At 42.3% G+C, this 24,547-nt stretch overlaps 1 protein-coding gene across 3 annotated transcripts in view; it reads right to left on the bottom strand.

The window, feature by feature from the left end:
- The window catches only part of LOC121509666 (protein wntless homolog), a 107,781-nt gene that overhangs the window by 22,182 nt on the left and 61,052 nt on the right, over window positions 1-24,547 (bottom strand). For all 3 annotated transcript variants that reach the window (XM_041787234.1, XM_041787233.1, XM_041787235.1), the window contains exons 5-11: window positions 13,579-13,715; window positions 7,099-7,261; window positions 6,359-6,456; window positions 6,154-6,217; window positions 5,640-5,786; window positions 5,346-5,423; window positions 1,308-1,470 (exon numbers count right to left, since the gene is read on the bottom strand). In XM_041787234.1, coding sequence (XP_041643168.1) covers window positions 1,308-1,470; window positions 5,346-5,423; window positions 5,640-5,786; window positions 6,154-6,217; window positions 6,359-6,456; window positions 7,099-7,261; window positions 13,579-13,715 — 850 coding nt within the window. The remainder of the gene's footprint in view (window positions 1-1,307; window positions 1,471-5,345; window positions 5,424-5,639; window positions 5,787-6,153; window positions 6,218-6,358; window positions 6,457-7,098; window positions 7,262-13,578; window positions 13,716-24,547) is intronic.

The following is a 24,547-nucleotide window of genomic DNA, read 5'->3' as shown; positions in this document are numbered from 1 at the left end:
AGCCACAATCCAAGTGGTGAAAAGTGGCAATTAAAATAAGCTAAAGGTTGCAAAAATGGTCAAAAAAGTGGTAAACACTGGGAGAGTGGTGAAAATGCGCAGAATGTGGAAAAAATGGGTGGGAAATGACCAAAAAATGAGTTAAAGGTGGCAAAAGAATTGTCTAAAAGTGGCAAAAATCAGAAAAAAGGTGGGAAAATGGACAAAACACATCACAGAGTGGCAAAATGGTAAATAGGTGGCATAATTGAAAGGGGCAGATTAAATGGGCAAAAAAGGGGAAAAAGGTGAAAAAAGGGGCAAAAATGGAAAAAGCAGGATAAAAGTGTCAAGAATAGGAAAAATGTTAAAAATTAAGACACAAAACAGCCAAAAATCATCACAAAAGAGCCACACATTTAGTATCACTGATTTAAGTGTAAAGAAGTCCAACAAAAATACAGAATTAGTGTTGGTGAAAAGGGTTTGTTCTAAAAACAACAGTAACATAAAATGATTAAAAAACTTACAATTTCAGTCATAAAACAGAATTTATAATAAAAATTGTACATGTAACCAGGCTTTGATTTAGTGTGCTGATTTAGTAGTGAACAAGCTTGCATGTTCAGCTTTTGTGTGGTGAAGCATAACTTTTAAGACAGTTAGAAAAAAACATCTTATTCAGATTGAAAAGCGCATGTAGAGTGAAAATATGAGTATACCTGATGACAGTAGGTGGTAACTGCAACGCTGTATTTATTAGAAAATTGCAGTGATCAGGACGGCAATTACATCCCTAGACTAAATGATCTAATCATTTGATTATGATTCTTTGACGTTTATTTTACTTTTAAATCCAGTGGTTTTAAATGTGCCATGATCAAATCATCTTAAAACAGCAGAATTTTTCTTGTTCTGAGTTTGATGCATGATCTATAGAAAAATACAGGTGTTTTTATACAGATGATTATGGCTGTTATCAAATACTATTTTAAAAAATGTCCATGTAGATTGGTCAACATGGGCATCTTTCATCAGAGTTTGTAATCTAGCAGTCAAAATGACCTTACCAAGTTTTCTGGTAGGTTTGTAACTCTGGCCTTTCTGGAGTTTAACTCTTGACCCACAGACAGATATACAGGTTGACCAATAACACTGATTTGTTAAAAAAAAAAATGAAACTTTAAAAAAATGCATAAAAGAGATTTCTGCCTGACAATGATGATGAGCTCCTACAAAGCTATGCTGAACATTTATAGCCATCTCTTAATCTGTCCCATGTCTTAACTAAGCTAGTAGAGTTATGAGGTCACCAGTGATGCACTAACCGTCAACAGTCAACTGAGCGTCTCCATGAGCTTCATGAAATGGTGCGTAGAGGAACATGGCGGCCAACACGTACAGGTTCCACATGCTGTAGATGCCGGTGAAGAAGGCACTGTTCACCTGCACTGTGAACTCGCCCCAGTACACCAAGTACAGTTTTATCACCTGCATGGAAAACAAAACAAACACGTAGACTTTGGTATAGTCATATGCAGCCATATATAAAAGTTACATATAAATGTATGTATGTATGTTCACTTAGTTATGTTTCCGCAATCTTTTGATTTCTCAACTGACATTAGAGTGAAAGAGTGAAATTAGAGCCAGAGTTTTATTGACAACCAGCAAAGGGAGTAGAAAAAGAACTCTAAGTATGTTTCGTTTTTCAGAAGTGCTGAAACAGAGGGGTTTTAAGACATACAAAAATCCCATACTGAAGTGTTTTTTTCAGCAACAAACTTCACATGCATGTTTTGAGGACCTCTGAGAACAATATAAACTTGTCTTAAAAGGGTAAAATATGTCACCTTTAAACTTCATGAGTACAAGATTATAATGTTGTGGTGATTAACAAATGAGTAGCCAAAAGCAAAGGCACAGACAAAAAGAAGTTTAATAGCTCAAACAGGCCAAAATACAACTGAACTAATCCAAAATCAAAACGCAAACTACAAAAAATATACAAAACCCTGAGCTCACCAAAAGAAGCACAAAAGAACACTGGAGACACTCTAGGGAAAACACTGGGAATAGACAAACGAACTGACAAGGACACACAGAACACACAGAAACTGAATAGACAGAGGGTGATCAAACACAGGGACAGGTGAGGACAAACAAGACACAGGTGAGGACAGACGAGACACAGGTGAGGACAAACGAGACACAGGTGAGGACAAACGAAACACAGGTGAGGACAAACAAGACACAGGTGAGGACAGACGAGACACAGGTGAGGACAAACGAGACAAAGGTGGGGGCAAATGAGACAAAGGTGGGGGCAAACGAGACACAGGCGAGGACAAACGAGACACAGGTGAGGACAAACGAGATACAGGTGAGGACAAACGAGACAAAGGTGAGGACAAACGAGACACAGGTGAGGACAAAAGAGACAAAGGTGAGAACAAATGAGACACAGGTGAGGACAAATGAGACAAAGGTGAGGACAAACGAGACAAAGGTGGGGGCAAACGAGACACAGGTGTGGACAAAGATGACACAGGTGAGGACAAACGAGACACAGGTGAGGACAAACGAGACAAAGGTGAGGATAAACGAGACACAGGTGAGGAAGAACCAGACACAGGTGAGGACAAACGAGACAAAGGTGGGGGCAAACTAGACACAGGTGGGGCCAAACTAGACACAGGCGAGGACAAACGAGTCTGAGAACAATATAAACTTGTCTTAAAAGGGTAAAATATGTCACCTTTAAACTTCAGGTGAGTACAAGATTATAATGTTGTGAGGACAAACAAAGGTGAGGTAGCCAAAAGCAAAGGCACAGACAAAAGAAGTTTAATAGCTCAAACAGGCCAAAATACAACTGAACTAATCCAAAATCAAAACGAGACACAGGTGAGGACAAATGAGATACAAAACGACACAGGTGAGCTCACCAAACTGAATAGACAGAGGTGATCAAACACAGGGACAGGTGAGGACAAACAAGACACAGGTGAGGACAGAGACACAGGTGAGGACAAAGCGAGACACAGGTGAGGACAAACGAAACACAGGTGAGGACAAACAAGACACAGGTGAGGACAGACGAGACAAAGGTAAGGACAAAAGAGACAAAGGTGGGGGCAAAAGAGACAAAGGTGGGGGCAAACGAGACACAGGCGAGGACAAACGAGACACAGGTGAGGACAAACGAGATACAGGTGAGGACAAACGAGACAAAGGTGAGGACAAACGAGACACAGGTGAGGACAAAAGAGACAAAGGTGAGAACAAATGAGACACAGGTGAGGACAAATGAGACAAAGGTGAGGACAAACGAGACAAAGGTGGGGGCAAACGAGACACAGGTGTGGACAAAGATGACACAGGTGAGGACAAACGAGACACAGGTGAGGACAAACGAGACAAAGGTGAGGATAAACGAGACACAGGTGAGGAAGAACCAGACACAGGTGAGGACAAACGAGACAAAGGTGGGGGCAAACTAGACACAGGTGGGGGCAAATGAGACACAGGCGAGGACAAACGAGACACAGGTGAGGACAAACGAGACACAGGTGTGGACAAATGAGACACGGGTGGGGGCAAACGAGACAAAGGTGGGGACAAATGAGACAAAGGTGGGGGCAAACGAGACAAAGGTGGGGACAAATGAGACAAAGGTGGCGGCAAATAAGACACAGGTGACGGCAAACAAGACGCGGGTGAGGACAAATGAGATACAGGTGTGGATAAACGACACAGGTGAGGACAAATGAGACACAGGTGAGGACAAACGAAACACAGGTGAGGACAAACGAGACACAGGTGAGGACAAAGGAGACAAAGGTGGGGGCAAACGAGACACAGGTGAGGACAAACAAGACAAAGGTAAGGACAAATGAGACAAAGGTGGGGGCAAACGAGACACAGGTGAGGGCAAACGAGACACAGGTGAGGACAAACGAGACACAGGTGGGGACAAACGAGACACAGGTGAGGACAAACGAGACAAAGGTGGGGGCAAACGAGACACAGGTGAGGGCAAACAAGACAAAGGTAAGGGCAAATGAGACAAAGGTGGGGGCAAACGAGACACAGGTGAGGGCAAACGAGACACAGGTGAGGACAAACGAGACAAAGGTGAGGATAAACGAGACATAGGTGAGGAAGAACCAGACACAGGTGAGGACAGACGAGACAAAGGTGGGGGCAAACGAGACACAGGTAGGGGCAAATGAGACACAGGCGAGGACAAACGAGACACAAGTGAGGACAAACGAGACACAGGTGGGGGCAAACGAGACACAGGTGAGGACAAACGAGACACGGGTGGGGGCAAACGAGACAAAGGTGGGGACAAATGAGACAAAGGTGGCGGCAAATAAGACACAGGTGACGGCAAACAAGACGCGGGTGAGGACAAATGAGATACAGGTGAGGATAAACGACACAGGTGAGGACAAATGAGACACGGGTGTGGACAAACGAGACAAAGGTGGGGGCAAATGAGACACAGGTGAGGACAAAGGAGACAAAGGTAAGGACAAATGAGACAAAGGTGGGGGCAAACGAGACACAGGTGAGGGCAAACGAGACACAGGTGAGGACAAATGAGACACAGGTGAGGACAAACGAGACACAGGTGAGGACAAACGAGACAAAGGTGGGGGCAAACGAGACACAGGTGAGGGCAAACGAGACAAAGGTAAGGACAAACGAGACACAGGTGAGGACAAACGAGACACAGGTGAGGACAAACGAGACAAAGGTGGGGGCAAACGAGACACAGGTGAGGGCAAACGAGACAAAGGTAAGGACAAATGAGACAAAGGTGGGGGCAAACGAGACACAGGTGAGGGCAAACGAGACACAGGTGAGGACAAACGAGACACAGGTGAGGACAAACGAGACAAAGGTGGGGGCAAACGAGACACAGGTGAGGACAAACGAGACATGGGTGAGGTCAAATGAGACAAAGGTGGGGGCAAACGAGACACAAGTGAGGACAAACGAGACACAGGTGAGGACAAATGAGACACAGGTGGGGACAAACAAGACACAGGTAAGGACAAACGAGACAAAGGTGAGGACAAACGAGACACAGGTGAGGACAAACGAGACACAGGTGAGGGCAAATGAGACACAGGTGAGGACAAACGAGACACAGGTGAGGGCAAATGAGACACAGGTAAGGAAAACCGAGACAAAGGTGAGTGCTTTTGCTGACTTTGGTCCAAAGTAGGGAATCTGGTCCACTATTTTCTAGCGTGTATCCTGCTCACCTCCCTGCCACCACTTAGGCTCCACCCAAAGAACTTATCATCACTGTATGAACGTCAAGTGGTCTATTAAGGCATTAAGGAACTTACCTGAGAGATGATGAAGAAGATGACGGTCAATGCAGCGCAGATCACAGTGACCAGCACTAGGACGAAAAACCTCAGACCCTGAAATAAGGAGGGGGGGTTGGGGTTATTGTCTATCTCAGTGGTGACAGAAATACATCAATGCCAAGGCTAAAACAATCAAAAATGTATTTAAAACAGTTAAGTACAGGCCTTGAAAGTTTCTGTTGTTCAGGGTGGTGGCAGTAGAGAAATTCCCATTAAAAACACATTAAAAACATCAAGCAACACAAACATAAGACTGGGACACAAACACACCTTGTACCACAGGCATCCATCTGTGGACTTGTCAGGCAGGGACACTTTCTTACTGCTGGTGCAGCAGAAGCCTGGAAGAACCATGAAACCGATGAGGAAGAGGAAGTAGAGGCAGGCTCCGGCCCCTGAGGCTGTGATGAAGGCTATCTGAGGTAAGAGCAGTCAGGGAGACCACCAAAGACCAAGAAGAATTTAGAGACACTTCAGTCAACAGAGGTCAGTGAATGAAACAAGACACGTATGAAAGATTTAGTGTTAGATTTAGTCACAGTTTTTATTACTCTTTATTATAAAAAGTCTTTACATTTTAGTCATTACTTTTATTCTTTTCAACCCTGCTGTATCACTCTGGACATTTTTGTCCAAAAGGGTGAACTTTTCACTTTTATTTGTGATGATTTCGTCTCTGGAGCTGCAAATGGTATGATTTTTAGTAGAAAAGTGTTTATTTGGTCACACTTGTGCTGACTCTCCTCCAGGTACCTCTGAGGAAAATTCTGATAAAAAAGGATACAGAGAGCTCTGCTCCTCCATCTGAAGTCCAGATGCTTTTTACAGGGTGAGACAGCTGGATCACGCTGGTGACAGAAAATAAAAACACAATGTAGTATCAATTCTATGTCATAAAATCACCGACAGAGACTAAGATACAAAAATTAAAACATCAGGGTGAAGCACGGTTTTTTCCTACATGCTGAAGAATGAAAATGTGGGCTCACCGCTCATAAATGTGAAAGATTAAGAGACACAAACAGCCAAACACGACGAGTCCAACCTGCTTCCAGTACACAGACAGACGGTTCCTCTTTGTTTTGTCCTGGATAAGAAAAAACACAAACTTAAAAAGCATAGGTCACATTTTCACAGTGAAATACCATTATTGTTTAAAAAATCTATATCTCATGAAAAAGATGTGTTTATTTTTTCATATGCAGTCACTTTTATGTAACATTCTAGTTAGCATTGTGAAATTAGGCTTGAAAAAATTCCAAGAAATGTAGAAATGGTTGTACTCCCACAGTGTGAGCTGAACCACAGATTCCTTAACTTGTGGCACTTTTTTCCTTTGTAAACTGTCTGACAGCATCTAAAATCACCATGAGAAAAGCCGCCAAGCCTGTTTGTTGTGCTTAAGAAAGAAGCAGGTAATGGTCCTACATAAAGGCCGGATGAAGGGTGATTTAGGAGCTGAAAGAATCCGTTCTTATGCTTGATTAAAAGAACAAAAAAATCCAAATCAGTAAGATCAAGAGCTGATATTCTCATCAGGAATATTTGTCATTATTTCACTGCTAGTTGTGTTTGCTGGTGATTCTGTGTACATATATGTGTGAGACACATAAAGATAGATATGACTTCAACCTGCACGTGTGAGGCCTTTCAAAGGAAACCCAACTGACATATGCCATATAAAAACATCAGTAAGTCAATGAGAAGCTGAATGGGCCGAGTACAGTACCATGATGTGCTCCCCACAGAAGATGATCCAGAAGGAGAGCAGCATGCAATAGAAGATATCCTGTCTGACATCTACTAAAAGAGCCATCCAGCTGAAGCCAACACAGAACCACTCCACCGGGATGTTGATGAAGGTCATGGAAATACCCAGAGCAAGGATCGCCCTGAAGGAGAGAAAAATGGTGTTGAAGCTGCAATTTTTCACCATGTGACAAAACATGTGACAAAAGGGCTGGGCAGTACAACAATTATTTTGAGGGCTGTGTAATGTTTATCTAAATAATGCATGTAAACTTTGGACTTTTTAAGGATTTCCTTCGGGTATTTTTGGCCTCATTTAGATAGGACAGTGGTTGAAGAGGGATTCAACAGAGAATGATTGAGGAATGACATGCAGGAGCAACAGGTCAGATCTGAACCCAGGGAGCCTGACCGCCAAGCCATCAGCGCCCAAACTTTACACTTTTTACTCATAACCAATGGATGAAACAACAAAAGCAGAAAAACAACAGCAGTGAGTCTGCTGTTTGTTTAAAGCTGCACTTTCAATATTATTCCCCCAGAAAACCTTGAAAAGGGGACATTTTTTGCCTTTTTTTCACCATCTTTTGCCACTTTTCACCTATTCAAGCTACCCTCTTCGCAATATTATCACTTTTACCTTAGATTTGCCCATTTAAACCATTTCTTTTTGCCATTTTTAACCCATTTTTGCCCTTCTTCACATTTTTTCGCAATTTTTGCCAATTTAAGCAAGTCTTTGCCATTAAATGCCACCTTTTTCCTACTTATTGGCCATTTTGACACTTTTTTGCAATTTTAATCAAATTTTGCCACTTTTATCCCATTTTTTCCGCTTTCACCATTTTTTCTCCCAATTTTCCACCATTTAAGCTAACTTCAATCATCAAATACCACTTGTTTCCAAGTTTTTGCCCATTTTAGCCACTTTTCTTGCCACTTTTATCCCATTTTGCCCTTTGTTACCATTTTTTTTTGCCAATTTTCATCCATTTAAGCTACCTTTTGCCATTAAATAACACTTGTGTCCTTTTTTTTGCCCATTTTTGCCACTTCTTTTCACCAAATTTATCCCATCTTTGCCACTTTTCACCATTTTTCACCTATTTCAGATATGTTTTGTCATTAAATGCCACTTGTTTCCTAGTTTTTGTCCATTTTAGCCACTTCTTTTTTGCCCCTTTTCATAATTTTTCATCCATTTCAGCTTTGTTTTGTCACAAAATACCACTTGTGTCCTTTTTTTTTGCCCGTTTTTGCCACTCTTGACTGCTTTTTGCCCATTTTAGTTACTTTTAACTCGTTTTTTGCCACATTTGGACCATTTTATGTCACCTGTTACTCATTTTTTGTCACTTCTCACTTATTTTGTGCTTCTTTCTGACCCCTTTTTCACTTTTCCCCCCCATTTTGCCCCCTTTTCACCCATTTTTGTTACTTTTGACCATTTCTGCCACCTTTAACTTATTGTTACCACTTAATTTGTGGCTCTTGTATTTTTCAACAATTTGGCTCTTTGGTTGAGCAGGGTTGAGGAACACTGCTCTAAGGTCATTAAAGTCATCTGAAACTTCTGATTCTACTCTGTTTCCTCACTCTGTGTTTGGACTTGAGAAAATACAGCAATGGATGTGCGCGTTCGCCAATCAGGGCTCAGCTCAGAAGCTACTGACCTCTTGGTTACTACTCTCCCAAGCCCTTTGCAGCTAACCTTTAGCCTTAATATTATTACTGATATAACTATGTACAAAGAATGAAGGAAAAGTCAACCACTTCTCTAAAGCAAATCCAGCCAAAGACAGGGAGTGCCGCCAACTATGGGGCCGTTCCACTAAGATTTTTTACAAGTGGCTATGTTATGTGTGAAGTCATCGTTTCAAGAAACGTTTCCAGAAACGGTAAGCATTTACAGATTTGTTTACTCTAGGACCCGGTTTCAGAGTAGTAGCATTTACAGCCCCCCACAACGCCACTTCTGTGTGGATGAAATGCTGATACGACAAAAAACTTTTGTGTTTACTCCTGAATTCATCTCCGTGTGGACAGGACCCAAGTAATGAGGCTAATTTGCATGTCATCGGAGCAATTGTCCTTCCCCTACTCCTCATTTACATACATGTACATGGGACATGGAGCTGTTTGCTCCATTGAGCAGTTTGCAGTTTGTGTTTTGTGTTTACTTAAGGCCGGCTCAGGCTACACGATTTTTTTGGTCATTCGCAATGGCACCACGTCAGACTATGCGACCAAATCTTGTCCTGTCTTGGCCGACAGCCTGGCCACACTACGAGAGTGATCCCGACCGCTCAGCCTATGCTAATGTCACCACCACCATCGTTTTCGTCTCCGTGTGGATAGAGCCTCAGTCACTGAGACGAAAACAATATATTGCCGTTCCGTTTTGAAAAAGTTTTCCGTAAAGACAGAATCGTTTCAGGACATATCTGTGTATGCACGGAAACACTGAAAGACTCAATCCCCGTCAGGCCCGGTGGGCTCTGTTCCTCAGCAGGTTCAATTTCACCCTATCCTACAGACCAGGCTCCCGGAACATCAAACCTGACGCCCTTTCCCGTGTTGACTCTCACCCTTGCGAAGATGCTGAGCCGGACCTAATCCTCCCTCCCTTGTGCATAGTCAGCGCCGCCACCTGGGACATTGTCCAAACTGCCAAAGACGCCCAGAGACTCCAACCCGACCCCGGAACCGGACCCCCCGATCGCCTCTTCGTCCCTGCCTCTGTTCACTCTCCAGTGCTCCAGTGGGCCCACAAGTCCAAATTAACCTGCCATCCCGGTTTTCAAAGAACCCTCAGTTTCCTCCAGCAAAGCTTCTGGTGGCCCAACATGACCAAAGACACCCGTGAGTTCGTGGCTGCGTGCTCTGTCTGTGCCCGAAGTAAATCCTCTCATCAACCTCCTGCTGGGTTACTGCGCCCCCTGTCTACCCCTGGTAGACAGGGGGCGTCTTCACGTCTTCAGGCTCCATGGACTTCCCAGTGACATTGTGTCAGACCGCGGACCCCAGTTTGTTTCACGTGTTTGGAAGGAGTTTTGTAACAAGCTCAGTGCGACTGTCAGTCTGTCATCTGGATACCACCCACAGAGTAATGGCCAGACGGAGCGAGCCAATCAAAACCTCGAGGCTGCTCTTTGTTGTGTCGCTGCTCATCATCCCATCACCTGGAGCTCTCATCTTCCCTGGGTTGAATATGCCCACAACTCCCTCACCAGCTCTGCCACCAGAATGTCTCCCTTTATGTGCTGTTTTGGTTATCAGCCCCCCCTGTTGCCGGAGCAGGAAGCTTCCGTGTCTGTGCCCTCAGTGCAGCAACATCTGCAGCGCATGAGGGAGGTTTGGAGGACGGCTAAGGCTGCGCTCTCGCGCATGGCGGAGCGCAATAAAAAATTAGCGTGTCCGCCCCGATTACCACCCGGGCCAGAAGGTCTGGCTCTCTTCCAGAGACTTACCCCTCGAGACCGAGTCCAAGAAGCTGTCTCCTCGCTACGTGGGTCCCTTTGAGATCACCAAGATCATCAACCCTCCGCCGCTCAGCTCAAGCTTCCCGAATCTATGAAGATCCACCCCACATTCCACGTGTCATTATTAAAACCTGTGTCCTCCAGTGACCTGAGCCCTCCGGCCGTCGCCCCTCCACCCCCCTGTATCATCGATGACCACCTGGCCTTTACCGTCTCGAAGATCTTGGACGTTCGACCCCGAGGCCGCGGTTTCCAGTTTTTGGTGGACTGGGAGGGGTACGGTCCGGAGGAGCGCTCCTGGATCTCCCGTAAACTGATCCTGTACGATGGCCTTCTTCGGGAGTTCTACAGACAGCAGACAAGCCAGGCAGGACGCCAGGAGGGTACTGTGGTGTTTTATTTGTATTAATTGTCTTATTTTGATAAACTTCCGGTTTCCGGAGTCTCGTGCTGGCTGCTAACTTTCCTCTGCTCTCCCTGAGGCATTCACCCCTCCCCCCTGGTGCTGTGGAGAGTCCACACCTGCAGCGAATCACTCATTGAAGACACTATTTAAGATCAGCTGCAGCTCTCTACAGCGCCTGAGTCTTGCCTACCTTACCTCACGGTAAACTCCAGCTCCAGGCTCACTCTCTCTCGAGATCTTCAGAGAAGTTTCCAATCTTTTTGATGATTGTTATCAGTGATTTCCAGTGCTTGATTTTTTGTGAATTTACCTCTAACGTGCCTCTCCTCTTTCTCCAGTGCCTCCAGCCCAGATCACCGCAGCCAGCACCAGCGCACTCTCTCACTCACCTGGACCCTTGGAATCCCCCCTCCCTTGTTCACTTACCTGCACAATAAAACTGTTTAAACCTGCTCTTCCGTTTCCGCATTCTGGGTCCAACTACACCACCGCACATAACAGGAGTATCAGATTTTGCTTTAAAAGCCATAACAAGCTCAATAGCTTCTGCAGCACCAACACAAATCTGTAATCCACCATGTTTGTTTTGGTCAGACCCATGCAGGCGCCTTACGAGAGCTGCGCTGTGTGTGACATAATCATTTCAGGAAAGATGCGGATAGCCATCCACACGGAGATGAAACAGTAGTCATTTACAGATTTATGCACTTTGGGACCCGTTTTCAAAAAGTATCCTTTACAGTCACTGGAAACACTGTTTCCATGTGGATGAAACGTGGATCCAACAAAAAACTTTTGCGTATACTCCTGAATTCCTTCTGTGTGGACGGGGCCTGAGTGTAAGTTCACAGGTTGTCAGGGGGTGGGCCAAAGAGTCTCAATCACTCTGCAACAGAAGCGCTCCATGTGATTGTAGCAGTCTTTTGCTCATAAAAAAGTAAAATAAGACACAATTATGGATAACAGTTATGGGTGTCCTCAAAAGGAGGACAATATGGACTGGCTCTCCTTCAGATAGAACTTAAGGTATGCATGTGATAACATAAATAAAACAAAACAAAATGTACACATTAGTTTTAAGGAATAAAATTGGATAAAAGTGATAAATCTTGTAAATGATGATCTAAAGATAAGGAGCAAACAGTAGTAGATGTCTGGATTCACGTCGTAGACGTTAGGTCAGGGTGTCAAACTAGACGACGATGTATGAAAAATTCTGACATGCTAGTCTTGTTGAATCGTGGTCATGGGGTGTCTTGGATGTGTTGTTAATTATGTCACACAACAAGATCGTTTGTCGTTCCTAACGCTCTATATTGTCCCGAGTTTTGATGATAAGCTGCGACGCTGCAGTCGGGCTAAATCTTGCTGAATTTGTGTAGTCTGACCCAGCCTTTAGCGTGGATTTCCCCTTCTGAGTGTGCTCTGTGGCTCTGCTGCAGTCTTTTTGGCCGTTTCTGGAACTAAATAAAACACTGCGCTATTCTTCAGTGGATCTGGCCTTCTGACATAGAGAAATGAAACAACACAGACTGTGCCATTACACATATATATCATATATAATATATCAGTCCTAATCCTAATCCTGTCCTAATATCTCAGTGGACCAAGTGTCCCTGAAAGTAACGTCAAATTTACCTTTGAATTCTTTTCAGTTTTGTGCCATTTATCTGCTTCGCCCCTGGTTTGCAATGTTGTTATTTTTCCAAAATTACTGAGTTTCCTATCAAGTAAACAGTGTCAGCAGTATAAACATCTTTTGGGAGTTTAGTGCTAAAATTATTAAAGACCCTGTAAAGTGAAATCGATAAACACTCTAGAAATGTTGGAATGTGTTTGCTGTAAACATGTAAAAACACTGAGATCTGCATGTGACTGAATTCTGGATTTAGACTGTTAGAAAGTTTTTCACTTTCATTAAACCTGGTCAGGTTTAATGTGGGCGGGGCCAATATGTGGGCTCATGATGTCACGAGCCCACATTAGGGAATAACCCCGCCCCTCTAACACTACAATCTAAAATCACAGAGCAGTTCATCTCAGTCCAGTCTGTTGTTAGCTGATGTTAGTGCCTTTATTGAAAGTTAACAGTCAGTTAATGCTGTTTTTCTGTTCATTGTGAGGTAAATTTACCAAATCTATCAGCTACAGTGGTCTATGGATCATTTAAGACATCATAACAGAGATTTGAGACAGAAAACAGACTCTGTCTCTTCTTCTAACATCAAGGAAAGATCAAGAGGCAGGCTAATAGCATGAGTGCTTTCCTTAATTCAGATTGTAGCTTTTTTTCATTTGAGAGGATTATATCTCTCCTGAGTGGGCATGGCTTCAGCTCATTCAACACACATGCCCACACCATCCTGGAGCAGATTTTACTGCCTCATTTTTCATGATTTTGAAGTTCAGTAGAAATGTTTAATTTGACTTAAATTTGTCCTGGGGGTTCATGACACAGTGAGCTGTCATACAACAAACCTAAATACTGATCTATTTTCACTTTACAGGGTCTTTAAGAAAGTATCAGGCATTTATTTCTTTCAGGTTAAGACTAGAATGAGGAGGCTCTTACTTCTCCAGCAGCAGAGGAGCTCTGCTCATCACCATGATCCTTCTCCAGTACCAGACCAAGGCGATGATGATGATGGGTGTGAAGAAGGTCTTCATGGAAAACCACATTTTGGTGAAAAGACCGTTCTGATGGATGGCCTTTTTGAGGAGAAAAAATAATTATTATAGTGTCAACAATGAGTTGCTAATAAAAGACAATATATGTGTTTTATAGACTTGAAGATCTTTGTTTTGGATCAGGTTTCTTTACATGTTTTGTTTTTGGCATTTAACATTCATATTTCAGAAACCAGGATAAGCCGTTATCATGATTTGAGGGACCCTGTTTTGCTACCTGTAGATCTCTGTAAGAGAATGAGATGCTGTGGTTAGTACCAGCTTTCTCCTCTGACTGACTGCCTGTACAGGAATGATCTCAGCCAACTGACAGTTCAGTGGGAGTGTTGATGAGGTCTTACTTCTGGATCCAGAAGGGGCTTTTGTCTGTTTTTTGGTCCACATATTCAAAAACAATAGTGAAGCAGCAAAAATTAACAAACAGTGATTATATTTCATGATACAATTTACAATTTGATGCAGGATGATTTTATCTCAAAGGACTGTGGGATCACATACAGCAGCAATCTGACTATTATTTTAGTTTTACTAACAAACAAACTTCATATGAAGCTCCATGGCAGAGGATGCCACTGAACGACGATAGATTAGAAAACAGCGCTAGCAATGCGACGAAACACTTTTGTGTTGCGTTGTGTGCATCAGGTAAAAAACAAAGAGCTCTGTGTCATTGGGTCAAAATTAGAGAGGTTTATAGTCTTCAGATGTTGGACTAATGCTGTGATTACTCTGTTACAGCAAGAACTGTAGTCCGCCTGTCTGCTAACACAGTGGTTCTCGACCTTTGCAGCCTGTGACCCCCCAAAATAAAGGTGCCAGACATCGGGGACCCCCACTGTACCTAAAGGTGGCTGAACACAGCCATGAACATGAAAAGTCATTTGTGCCATAGTATATAGTTACTTAAAAATATAAATCCTTTTTTTTTTCCTTTTCCAAAAAAGGTGGTTAAATGGGGTTTTGGAAGTAGCTGAAATTGGTTAGAATTGGCATAAATTTGATAGCAGTGGCATGAAGAGTAAAAAATGGCTGGTTGAAGTGGCACAAACAGGCACAAAAAGTGGTAAAAGGGGATTAAAAAGTGGCAGAAATATGTTCACAGTGGCAAAAATTGGTAAAATGGGATTTAATAGTGGGAAAATGTGCTTCAAACAGGCAAAAATGGGTTAACTGGGGCAGAGAAATGGGCTGAACCAGTTCAAATGGGCATATCATACAGTGAGATGTGGTTGAAATGGGCAAAAATGGGCATAAAATGTAATAAAAATGGGTTGATAGTTGCAACAAAAATGTGTTAAAATTTGCAAAAATTGTTTGTAAAAAGGGATAAAAATTGGTTAAAACTTGGCAAAGATGGAGAAAAGTTCCAAAAATGGGTCCAAATTTTGCCAAATTGATGAAGAGTGGCAAATAATAGTAACGAAATTAAGTGAGAAAAAAAAATTTCAAAAGTATTCTCTGTTTTTTTCAGGCATCTGGCGACCCCCTCTTAGTGGTGACCCACAATGGGGTCCCGACCCCAAGGTTGAGAACCCCTGTGCTAGCACAGGGGTTCTCAACTCTTGCAGCCTGCGACCCCCAAAATATAGGTGCCAGACATCGGGGACCCCCACTGTACCTGAAGGTGGCTGAATACAGCCATGCACATTCAAGAATAGTCATGTGGAGACAAGGCCGTCCATAAGGGGGAAGATGGGAGGGCTTCCAGGTGCCCAGCCAAACTGGGGGCCCATGAAGGTCAGCAAAATCATGGTCTATTTTAAAGTTTAAGTTATAATCTATACTTTATATTTAACCTGATTAATAACCACTCTCATCAAAGAAATAAATATCTTTTTTAATCATTTGTGTAGTAAATAGCCCTCTTAAAAATGTAAATCCCTTTTGTTTATAAATAATTAAAATGGGTAAAAAAAATTTGCAAAAATGGTTAATAATGGAAAAAATGGTGGAAAAGGAGGTGAAATTGAATTTCAAAAGTAGGAGAACTGGGTTAGAAGTAGCAAAAATGGAATAGATATTGCAAAAAAAAAAAAAAAAAAAAAACAAGAAAAAATGCAGAGATGGGTATAAATAGCTGCAAAATGGAGTTAAAAGGTGTCTGAAAAGGTTTTAAATGGGCACAAATGGGTGGAAATCTTGTGAAATGGGATGAAAATTGATATAAACTACCAAAAAGAAAGACAAAAGGGGCAGATATTGGCAGAAATTTGTTCAATTGGCAAAACTGGGCATATTAGATAGTGAAATGTGGTTAAAACAGGAAAAATTGGGCGTAAAAAGTGGTAAATGGGGATAAAAGTGACAATAATGGGTCAACAGGGGCAACATTAGGCCTGAATGGCAAGAATTGATGTAGAAGTTGCAAAAACGGGCAGAAAAACGTGGTGAAAACAGTTTAAAACTGACAAAAATAGGTGTTAACTGGCAAAAATGTGTCAAAATTGGTGGGAAAAAAATGATGAAAATGAGTTAAAATTTTTGCTATTTTTGTGTAAAGTGGCAACAGTGTTATTTAAAAAATATTCTTCATTTTTTTAGGGAATCTGGAGACCCCCTCTTGGTGTCTCGGGACCCCAAAGAGGGTCCTGACCCCAAGGTTGAGAACCACTATGCAATTAGATGGTTCACACTTGGGCTGTCACAATATCAGATTTTCACTTCACGATTACCGTGGGCAAAAAATGTCACGATAACGGTATTATCACAATATCGATAAAAATATAAATAATAATGGGACAATTAATCAAATGTGTCTTTAACTTTATTCATGTTGTGTTCCCTCTTTTGGCAGATGAATTACACTCAAAATACCTGTCTAAGGAAGTCCTGCAGCTGTTGTGTCATTGCGGAGGGTCATATTTCTTAAAAAATGCAGAAATATTAATGGAAGGTTTTCATTTATTCTGTAGCATGTGCTTTTAAGCTTTTCAAAGTAAAAAAAACATCTGATTTGGGTTTTTTCAGTTTGGCAACAAGAATGAAATTCCCATGTTGTGATCAGCAGGGTCAATCTGTTATCAAAATCCAAGATAGTTCTTTTTACATTCATCAGTTATCAGAGATAACACACTTTCACCAGAGGTGAAGATTCAGGGCTTTTGAGAAAACATTAGGGGCAAAGACCCCACAAGCCCCCCCATGGCTCCACCTCTGACTGATGAACTCTCCACCACACAGGATTTACATATCATAATGCCAAAACAGTGTCAGAAAGGTAGGGTATTAACACTTTAGGAAATAATTAATTACAGACGTATTTCAAGAGCATCTGCAGCAGTTTTTAACCGGAATTATCCTGTTAGCTATACTAAAAGAACTGAGTTAGATGGCTGCGTTGGGATCAGGTATGAATTTAATTTTTGCACTAAAACTGTTTAAGTTAGTAAACAGGGCACAGTCTAATTTCTTTAAATGTGCATTTAACCAGGGTGAAAACCTGATACGTCATTGTTAATTTCATCTTCATTATTACAATGTAAAAAGTCCGGCATACGTCCACACGTGAGTGCGACATTTCCGGTTACGCAGCACTTGCGTCCTCATGCACACACGTGCGGGCCGCGATTGTCCAATCACATCGCCTGTAGCGCGTGTTACAAGCTGTCTGCAGCTGTCTCTCACTCAGAAGGTGAGGGGAGATACACGGAGCAGCTGCGACAGGTCGGTTTTCACAAACAAATGTTTCTTTCACTCGTATATTTTTGTTATATCAAAATCTAAATGCCTATGGCTACATCACTCTCCTTTACACATCAACCAGCGCCGGGGATAGGACACGTTGGTCGCGTGGTGCGTCGGATATTTCAAAGAGTTGGTGAGTCTGTTTGTCTGTTGTTTGCTGTTAGCATTAGCATTAGCATTTATCAATGCATCTCTATGGACTGGCTATGTCACACCTAGCTTTATGATGCTAATGCTGGCACCCGAACGTATTATATTGAGTGTTTAAGGTTAATGTGCCACTGCAGCACAATTGTGCAGCGCAAATGCCTGCAGTTTAATTTGATATTATTACAATGACTATGACACTGTTTTGTAAGAATTGTCATGTTATTTGTTATGTTATTTGTGAAATGCCTTACTGTGTGTTAAAACCAAAGCACTTTATTAGGAAATGATTTATTCTATTGTTGCTAATGGAGTAATGAATTAATTATTAATTATTGTGTACCCTGAATAACTAGTTAGTGAAATGTTTATTGAAGTATGGTCCTGTTTATATCATACAGGCCAGGTTTTCCTGTATGGACACAGAATCGATTGCGAGCTAAGACACTGGCTTGGAACCGAACAACCTCAGTCCTAGTGCTTCTGTTGGTCTGGTAGGAGGCTCTGGCAGCCTTGTTCCCCCGCACCTTTCCACACACACTAGCACTTTAAGGCTTTTAGCCTATGGACAATTAAACAAGGACAATCAAACTCACTGTGCACATGTTGGACATTTTCAGTGTGCATTGTCCTTTATGAACTGTGCTCTGTGCTACTTGAACAAGTGTGGACGGTAATCAATTTGGTTTGATACTGTGTTTGATTTGATTTTGTACCCTTTTGTTGATTCATCAAAACCATGTTCAGCAAAGTGCACTTTAAAACCTAATCTAATGTGCAGATTGTAAATATTTGGGTTTCCACCGTAATATATTCTCACTATCAATATATGGTACCAACCGCACTTTAATTGTGGTTGTTGTGTGTTTATTGTACCACTCCTCCCAGAGCCAAACCAATCTTTATGCTAATATCTCTTATTAATAATTTACTCTGCGTACTTGCTACATAAAGTAGCGAACTAGCCAGGAGGTTGTGGTACAGTATTTTACACACTGTTTGGGTTCCTCTTTTTTTTTTTCAACGACATTCAGGCTCACCACTATAATTCAAAATGGAGGTCTTTGGTATGCTTTCTATTAAAATACCAAATGCAGTGCTAATAGATGGGGTCAGTAAAGATGACAAAGAAGAAGTGGGTCAGTTTTTGGAACGTTATGGGCCAGTTAACAGGGCAGTTTTTGTTGACTCTCCTGAGTCTGAGTTCCATAATATGTGGGTGGTTAGAGTATGAGTCAGGGTCTGCTTTGCCATTATTAGATCCACTGCTACCGTACACTTTTACGATGAATCCAGGGAACCAGTGTAAAATTAAAAATTTATCAAAAACTTACTCTTCAAAAGTAGGAAGTTCAAAGACTAAGACATATTTAGCTGACCTTAAACAAGTGGCTAAACTATCTGGAAAGGATTATGCTGAGGTGCTGCAGGAAATGATGGCCCAGATCAGTGAGTCCATTGCAGAGCTTCGATCCTGCTAAAATGGAGGAGACAATGGAGGAGCAGACAGCCTCAGACCCACACAAAATGGCCGCCACCTCATCTCCACTGCCCAAATGCCACACCCACTGTAAGACCAAGGGAGCGAACTTCTGCTATTAACATTGCTGCCACTGACTTAAATCCACCTGAGGTCCAGAGGTACATCCAGAGCACATTGTTAAAAGTGAGGACACACCCGCTCATCCCACAGACTCCGTGTTTTCTCTGGACGAGTGCCATGTCCACAACATGAGGTTGACTACGACACTTGGCGTTCTGGTGCTGATTTGATTATGAAGCACCCAGCTATCTCTGAAATTCAGCGGTCACGTCTCATTCTCTACAGCTTACTGCCCCCTGTTGCAGACATCGTAAAACATCTGAGCCCTGTTCTATCAGCTGACATCTACATCAAGCAGCTGGACTCAGCCTACGGCACAGTGCAAGGCAGGGAGGAGTTATATGCTAAATTTATGGACACTCTTCAGGACGCAGGAGAAAAACCATCTACCTACCTGCAGCGGTTACAGGTGGCGCTAAATCTCGCTGTGAGGAGAGGATGAGTCTCTGAAAGTGACATGGATAAACATCTGCTAAATCAATTTTGTAGAGGCTGCTGGGATAATACCCTCATTTCAGAACTCCAGCTTAAACAGAAAAAGTCCAGTCCACCATCATTTGCTGAGCTACTGTTGCTGCTCAGAACAGAAGATTGAGAAGCTGCAAAGATCCAGAGAATGAAACAGCACCTGGGAACCACAAAACACAAAGTCACTTCACAAGCTCAATTTGCATATGAGGAAAAGGAGAAGGGGATGTGTGCAACTTTGACCACGCTCACTAAGCAACTCACTCAGCAACTGGCAGCTATTCAGCAACAGCTAGCTGCCCTGACCTCAATCCAGTCTCAGAGCCAACAGCCCAGACCCAGTCACGCCACAAAGCCCTGTGGTAAACCAAAGACTGTCAATACTGCTGCTGCGAGTCCAAAGCCTGGCTATTGTTTTTGTTGCGGGGAAGTTTGGCATATCAAGCCTCAGTGTGACAATCCACCCAACTCTGCTCTGGTTAGTGCAAAGACAAAACAATTCAATGACCCAAGAAACAAAGATGGCAAAGACAAGCTTCAAGTTCTGAACAGTTAAACTAGACTCGGTTGCTGTTGAAGGACAAACAGGAACTGCACTGGACCCATTCTGTCCCGCAGTGCCGAAGAAAACTGTTCAGTGTGCAGAGTTGCGGCATCCCAGACCCGGGGCAACAGCCAAACTGCCCCGAGGGCTGGTGGGATCTCACTGTACAGCAGAAGTTACAATTACAGGCCACAACTGTCAGTGCATGTTGGACACTGGGTCGCAGGTGACAACTGTACCTGCGTCATTTTTCAACCGCCATCTCCATGATCAACCAGTCCACTCACTGCATGATTTGTTGCAAATTGAGGGAGCTGCAGGCCAATCTGTTCCCTACCTGGGCTATATTGATCTGACAGTGACATTCCCCAAAGACTTTCTGGGCCGAGACATTGAGGTTTCTACTCTGGCACTTGTGGTTCCTGATTCCAGCCCTGACTCTCCATCTACTGTGCTGACTGGCATGAATACGCTTGAGCCCCTGTACAAGCAATACCTGTGTAATGAGTCTTCACCGTTTCAGCCCAGCATCCAAGGTTACAGAGCCGTATTAAAGACACTGCAGCTGACACATCAGCAGAGCTTTACGCTAATATCTCTTATTAATAATTTAATCTGCGTACTTGCTACATGCACATTTCTTTAACGCTCCTCATAGCGCTGCAGACAGTATCAGCGTCTCCACTGCTCTGATGCGCGTCATGACGCACAGGAAGGGACACTGGCACAGAGATTCTGAGCCAACATTCTGTTTTTTGAGGGGAAATTCCTTCTATCCATAAAAATTGGCCGATTAATTTACAGACAAGGACAGGAACAGAGAGGGGCAAACAGAGTAAAAACGAACTCTCAGAGAGAGCTGATGGAGCGCTGCGCTCTTTGGCACTCGCGAACAATGATCAGGAAAATAATTCTACCTACGGCTTAAAAAACAAAGGATGTAGTCTGTAAATATCACCCTGATGTTACTCTTATCAATATTGCCCAGTTAATTAGTCCAGGCTGTCAGCTGTCGATGTTTTTGGAGTGTTGTAGCTGACGAGGATGTAAGACTTTTTTTCGTGCTCCATTTAGTGAGAGAACTTGGTTTAGAACAGTGAAAAAAACTTATTTGTCAAGGGCAGTGCTTAAGTGAACGCAGTATTATAATTTCTGAACCTGATCACAGCTTCTGTCATTCTGTGCATTACATGGATGGTCAGACTTTAGGAGGAATTGGACATGCATGTGCGTTAAGGTGAGAGAGACGGATGGCACACACCGCACCAGCAGGTGTTAATGATCAGGAAATCAGGGGGAATGGGCAGGTAGGGTGTTAGCTGTCCGACCCAGGTCTCTATCTCTACATCCTGGCCGTTAAGAGCTGTGTGAACAAGGAAAAAGAAAACCTGTGTTCTCTAAACATCTTGCTGGGCTCACAGTGTGCGTATGCCGGGGGTGCGCATGGAGAGAGAGAGAGAGAGAGAAAGAGCGCCGAAGTGAGGCTGGACAGTGTCAGAACAAGGGGCGCAGAGGTTAGAGGAGAGCAGGAGTTGAAGATCTGTTACATTGATGGGCTTATTAAAAATGTTAAGGGCTCGTGATGGCGCTGGATCGGCACTGGATCATTTACACGATATTATCATATGAACATTTTTAACACGATATTGAAATTTTGTTTTTTAATACCACGGTTATCATCAATACCGGTATACCACGACAGCCCTAGTTCACACATTTACTAACATGTTCATGACTTTTTAAAAGCTGAGAATCATCTCATTTAACATAAAGTATATGGACAAAAGTATTTGGCCACACTTGTTAATCACTGAATTCAGGTGTTTCAATCACTGAGCCATGCAGTCTCTATGTGCAAACATTTGGGATCCTAAATACCTGTTCTGAAGAGCTCAGTTACTTAGTGTGCTATTGCCATGGGTGTCACCTTTGAGACAGTTCCTAAAATTTCATACCTGCTGGATATTTCACAGTCAACTGTAAGCGATATTATTAGAAAGTGGAAGTGTTTAGGAACAACAGCAACGCAGACATAAACAGGGAGACCACATAAAATCACAGCAGGGGTAAACAGCTGCTAAGGTGTGTAAAGTTCTCCAACACTCTGCTGACTCCACAGCTGAGGAGTTCTGAACTTCCACTGACAATAATATGAACACATGAAGTGTGTGAGAAAAGGTTTCCACGGCAGAGCAGCTGCATGTAAGCCTCACATGACACGGTCTAATTCCAAGCACTGGAGTGGTGTAAAACACACCGACACTGGACTGTGGAGCAGTGGGAACGTGTCTGAAAGAGTCTGGGCTTGGAGGATGCCTGGAGAAGATTACTGCCAACTGTGAATATTGGTCGGGGAGGGATAATGGTATGGGGCTTCTAGGTCCGTTAAGTCCAGCGAAGGCCAGCCTTAAAGCTTCAGCATACCAACACATTCTTGACAATGCTATGTTTCCAACTGTGCTGCATCAGTTTGGGGAAGGCCCTTTCCTATTCCATCATGACTGTGCCCCAGAGCACAAAGAAGGACTAGAGAGACATGGTTCGAAGAGTTCAGTGTGGAAGAACTTGACTGGCCTGCACAGAGTCCTGAGCTCAACCACCATCAAGCACCTTTGGGATGGACTGGAACAGAGATTGTGAGCCAGGCCTTCTCTTCTAACATCAGTGCCTGACCTCCTAAATGCTGTCTTAATATGAAATAGTATTCCCCCAGAAAACCTTAAAAAAGAGAAAATTATTTGCCCTTTTTCCACCATTTTATGCCACTTCTCACCCATTTAAGCTACCCGTTGCCATTAAATAACACTTTTTTTCCTACTTTTTTGCAACATTTTCCCCATGTTTTGCCACTTTTCAACATTTTTCCTCCCCTTTTACACCCATGTAAGCTACCCATTGCCATTACATACAACTTTTTTCCTACTTATTGCCCATTTTTGCCTCCTCTTATCCATTTTTGCCCCTTTTCACCCATTTAAGCTACCTTTTGCCACTAAATACCAATTGTTTCCTCTTTTTTTTTGCCATTTTGGCCACTCTTGACTGCTTTTAATCCATTATAGTTACCTTTCACTCATTTTTTGACACATTTTGGCCATTTCATGTCATCTTTTACTCATTGTTTTGTCACTTTTCATTTTTTGCTACTTTCTCACCCCATTTCCACTTTTCCTCCCCATTTTGCCACCTTTTCAACCATTTTTGTTGTTTTTTGACCATTTTTGCCACCTTTAACTCATTGTCACCACTGAGATTGTGTCTCTTGCAAACATGTTTTTCAACAATTTTAACAATTTGGCCCTTTGGTTAAGCGGGGCTGAGTAACACTGTATTACAGTATTAAACCATACTTATGTTAGGTAATAAGGTTTTAAACTATTGTTTGTTGAGGATTGAGTTCAATAAGGTGTGCAGATCACCATCACTATGTGATGTCATTTAGACCAACACGGGTAAACAATCCTCCTCTGTCCTCATGTCTCTTCCTTTCCCCTTTTCAGCTCCTCAGTGGGAGGAGCAAAGATGCCTGTGTTGTTGTTCATGAGGTGTACATGGAATTGTTAATTCAGCATTCACCAAAAATATTCCTCAACACTTTAATTTTGCATGTTCATTCAAAGCACTAGGCCAGGGGTGTCAAACTCAGTCACAGCAGGGGCCGGATTCTGAATTTAGGTCTGACCATAAACTCTCATTTGCACCAGTAAAACAATGGGGAAAACTGAGCACTGATGATAAATGGTATTCAGATTTTAAAAAATCCAAAATTACAAGTTTAACAGCCCAAAATCTGAGATGAAAGTCAAACTTATTTGTTAAAAGGTCAAAACACAAAATTCAAAGTCAAAATAATGATTTTAAAGGGCAAATATATGAGAAAGAATGTAAAAGCCGGGACTTTTAAGAATGGAAATATTACATAAAATTCAAAATCATGAGTTTAAAAGGTTAAAACACGAGTTAAAATTTTTAATTATGAGTCTAAAATGTCAAAATGTGTGATCAAAAGTCAAAGTTAGGAGTTGAAAAGGTCAAAAGGTGAGATCAAATTGGAAACAGTGAGTTGAGAAGGTCTGAATATGACTTTAAATTCACAACAGTGAATTTCAGAGGTTGAATTTTGATGTAAAAAGTCAAAATTGTAAATTCAAAAGGCCAAAATATAAAAAATAATAAGTCAAACAATAAATTAGATTGTGAGATGCAAAATTGAAAATATGAAATGAAAACAAATTGATTTCTTTTCCACATTCCTGACTTTTAATCTAAATATACTTTAACCCTTTACTTTTTCACCTTTCAAAGGTTAAGTTTACATTTTTATACCGTAGTAAATCTGCAGACCTCATACCAGCGGGACAATTACAATAGAAATACGATATGATGTTGCGGGCAAGGTACAACAGT

The sequence above is a fragment of the Cheilinus undulatus genome, linkage group 5 (assembly GCF_018320785.1).
Source record: "Cheilinus undulatus linkage group 5, ASM1832078v1, whole genome shotgun sequence".
Taxonomy (NCBI): domain Eukaryota; kingdom Metazoa; phylum Chordata; class Actinopteri; order Labriformes; family Labridae; genus Cheilinus; species Cheilinus undulatus.
This window is presented reverse-complemented; position numbering and strand designations above follow the sequence as displayed.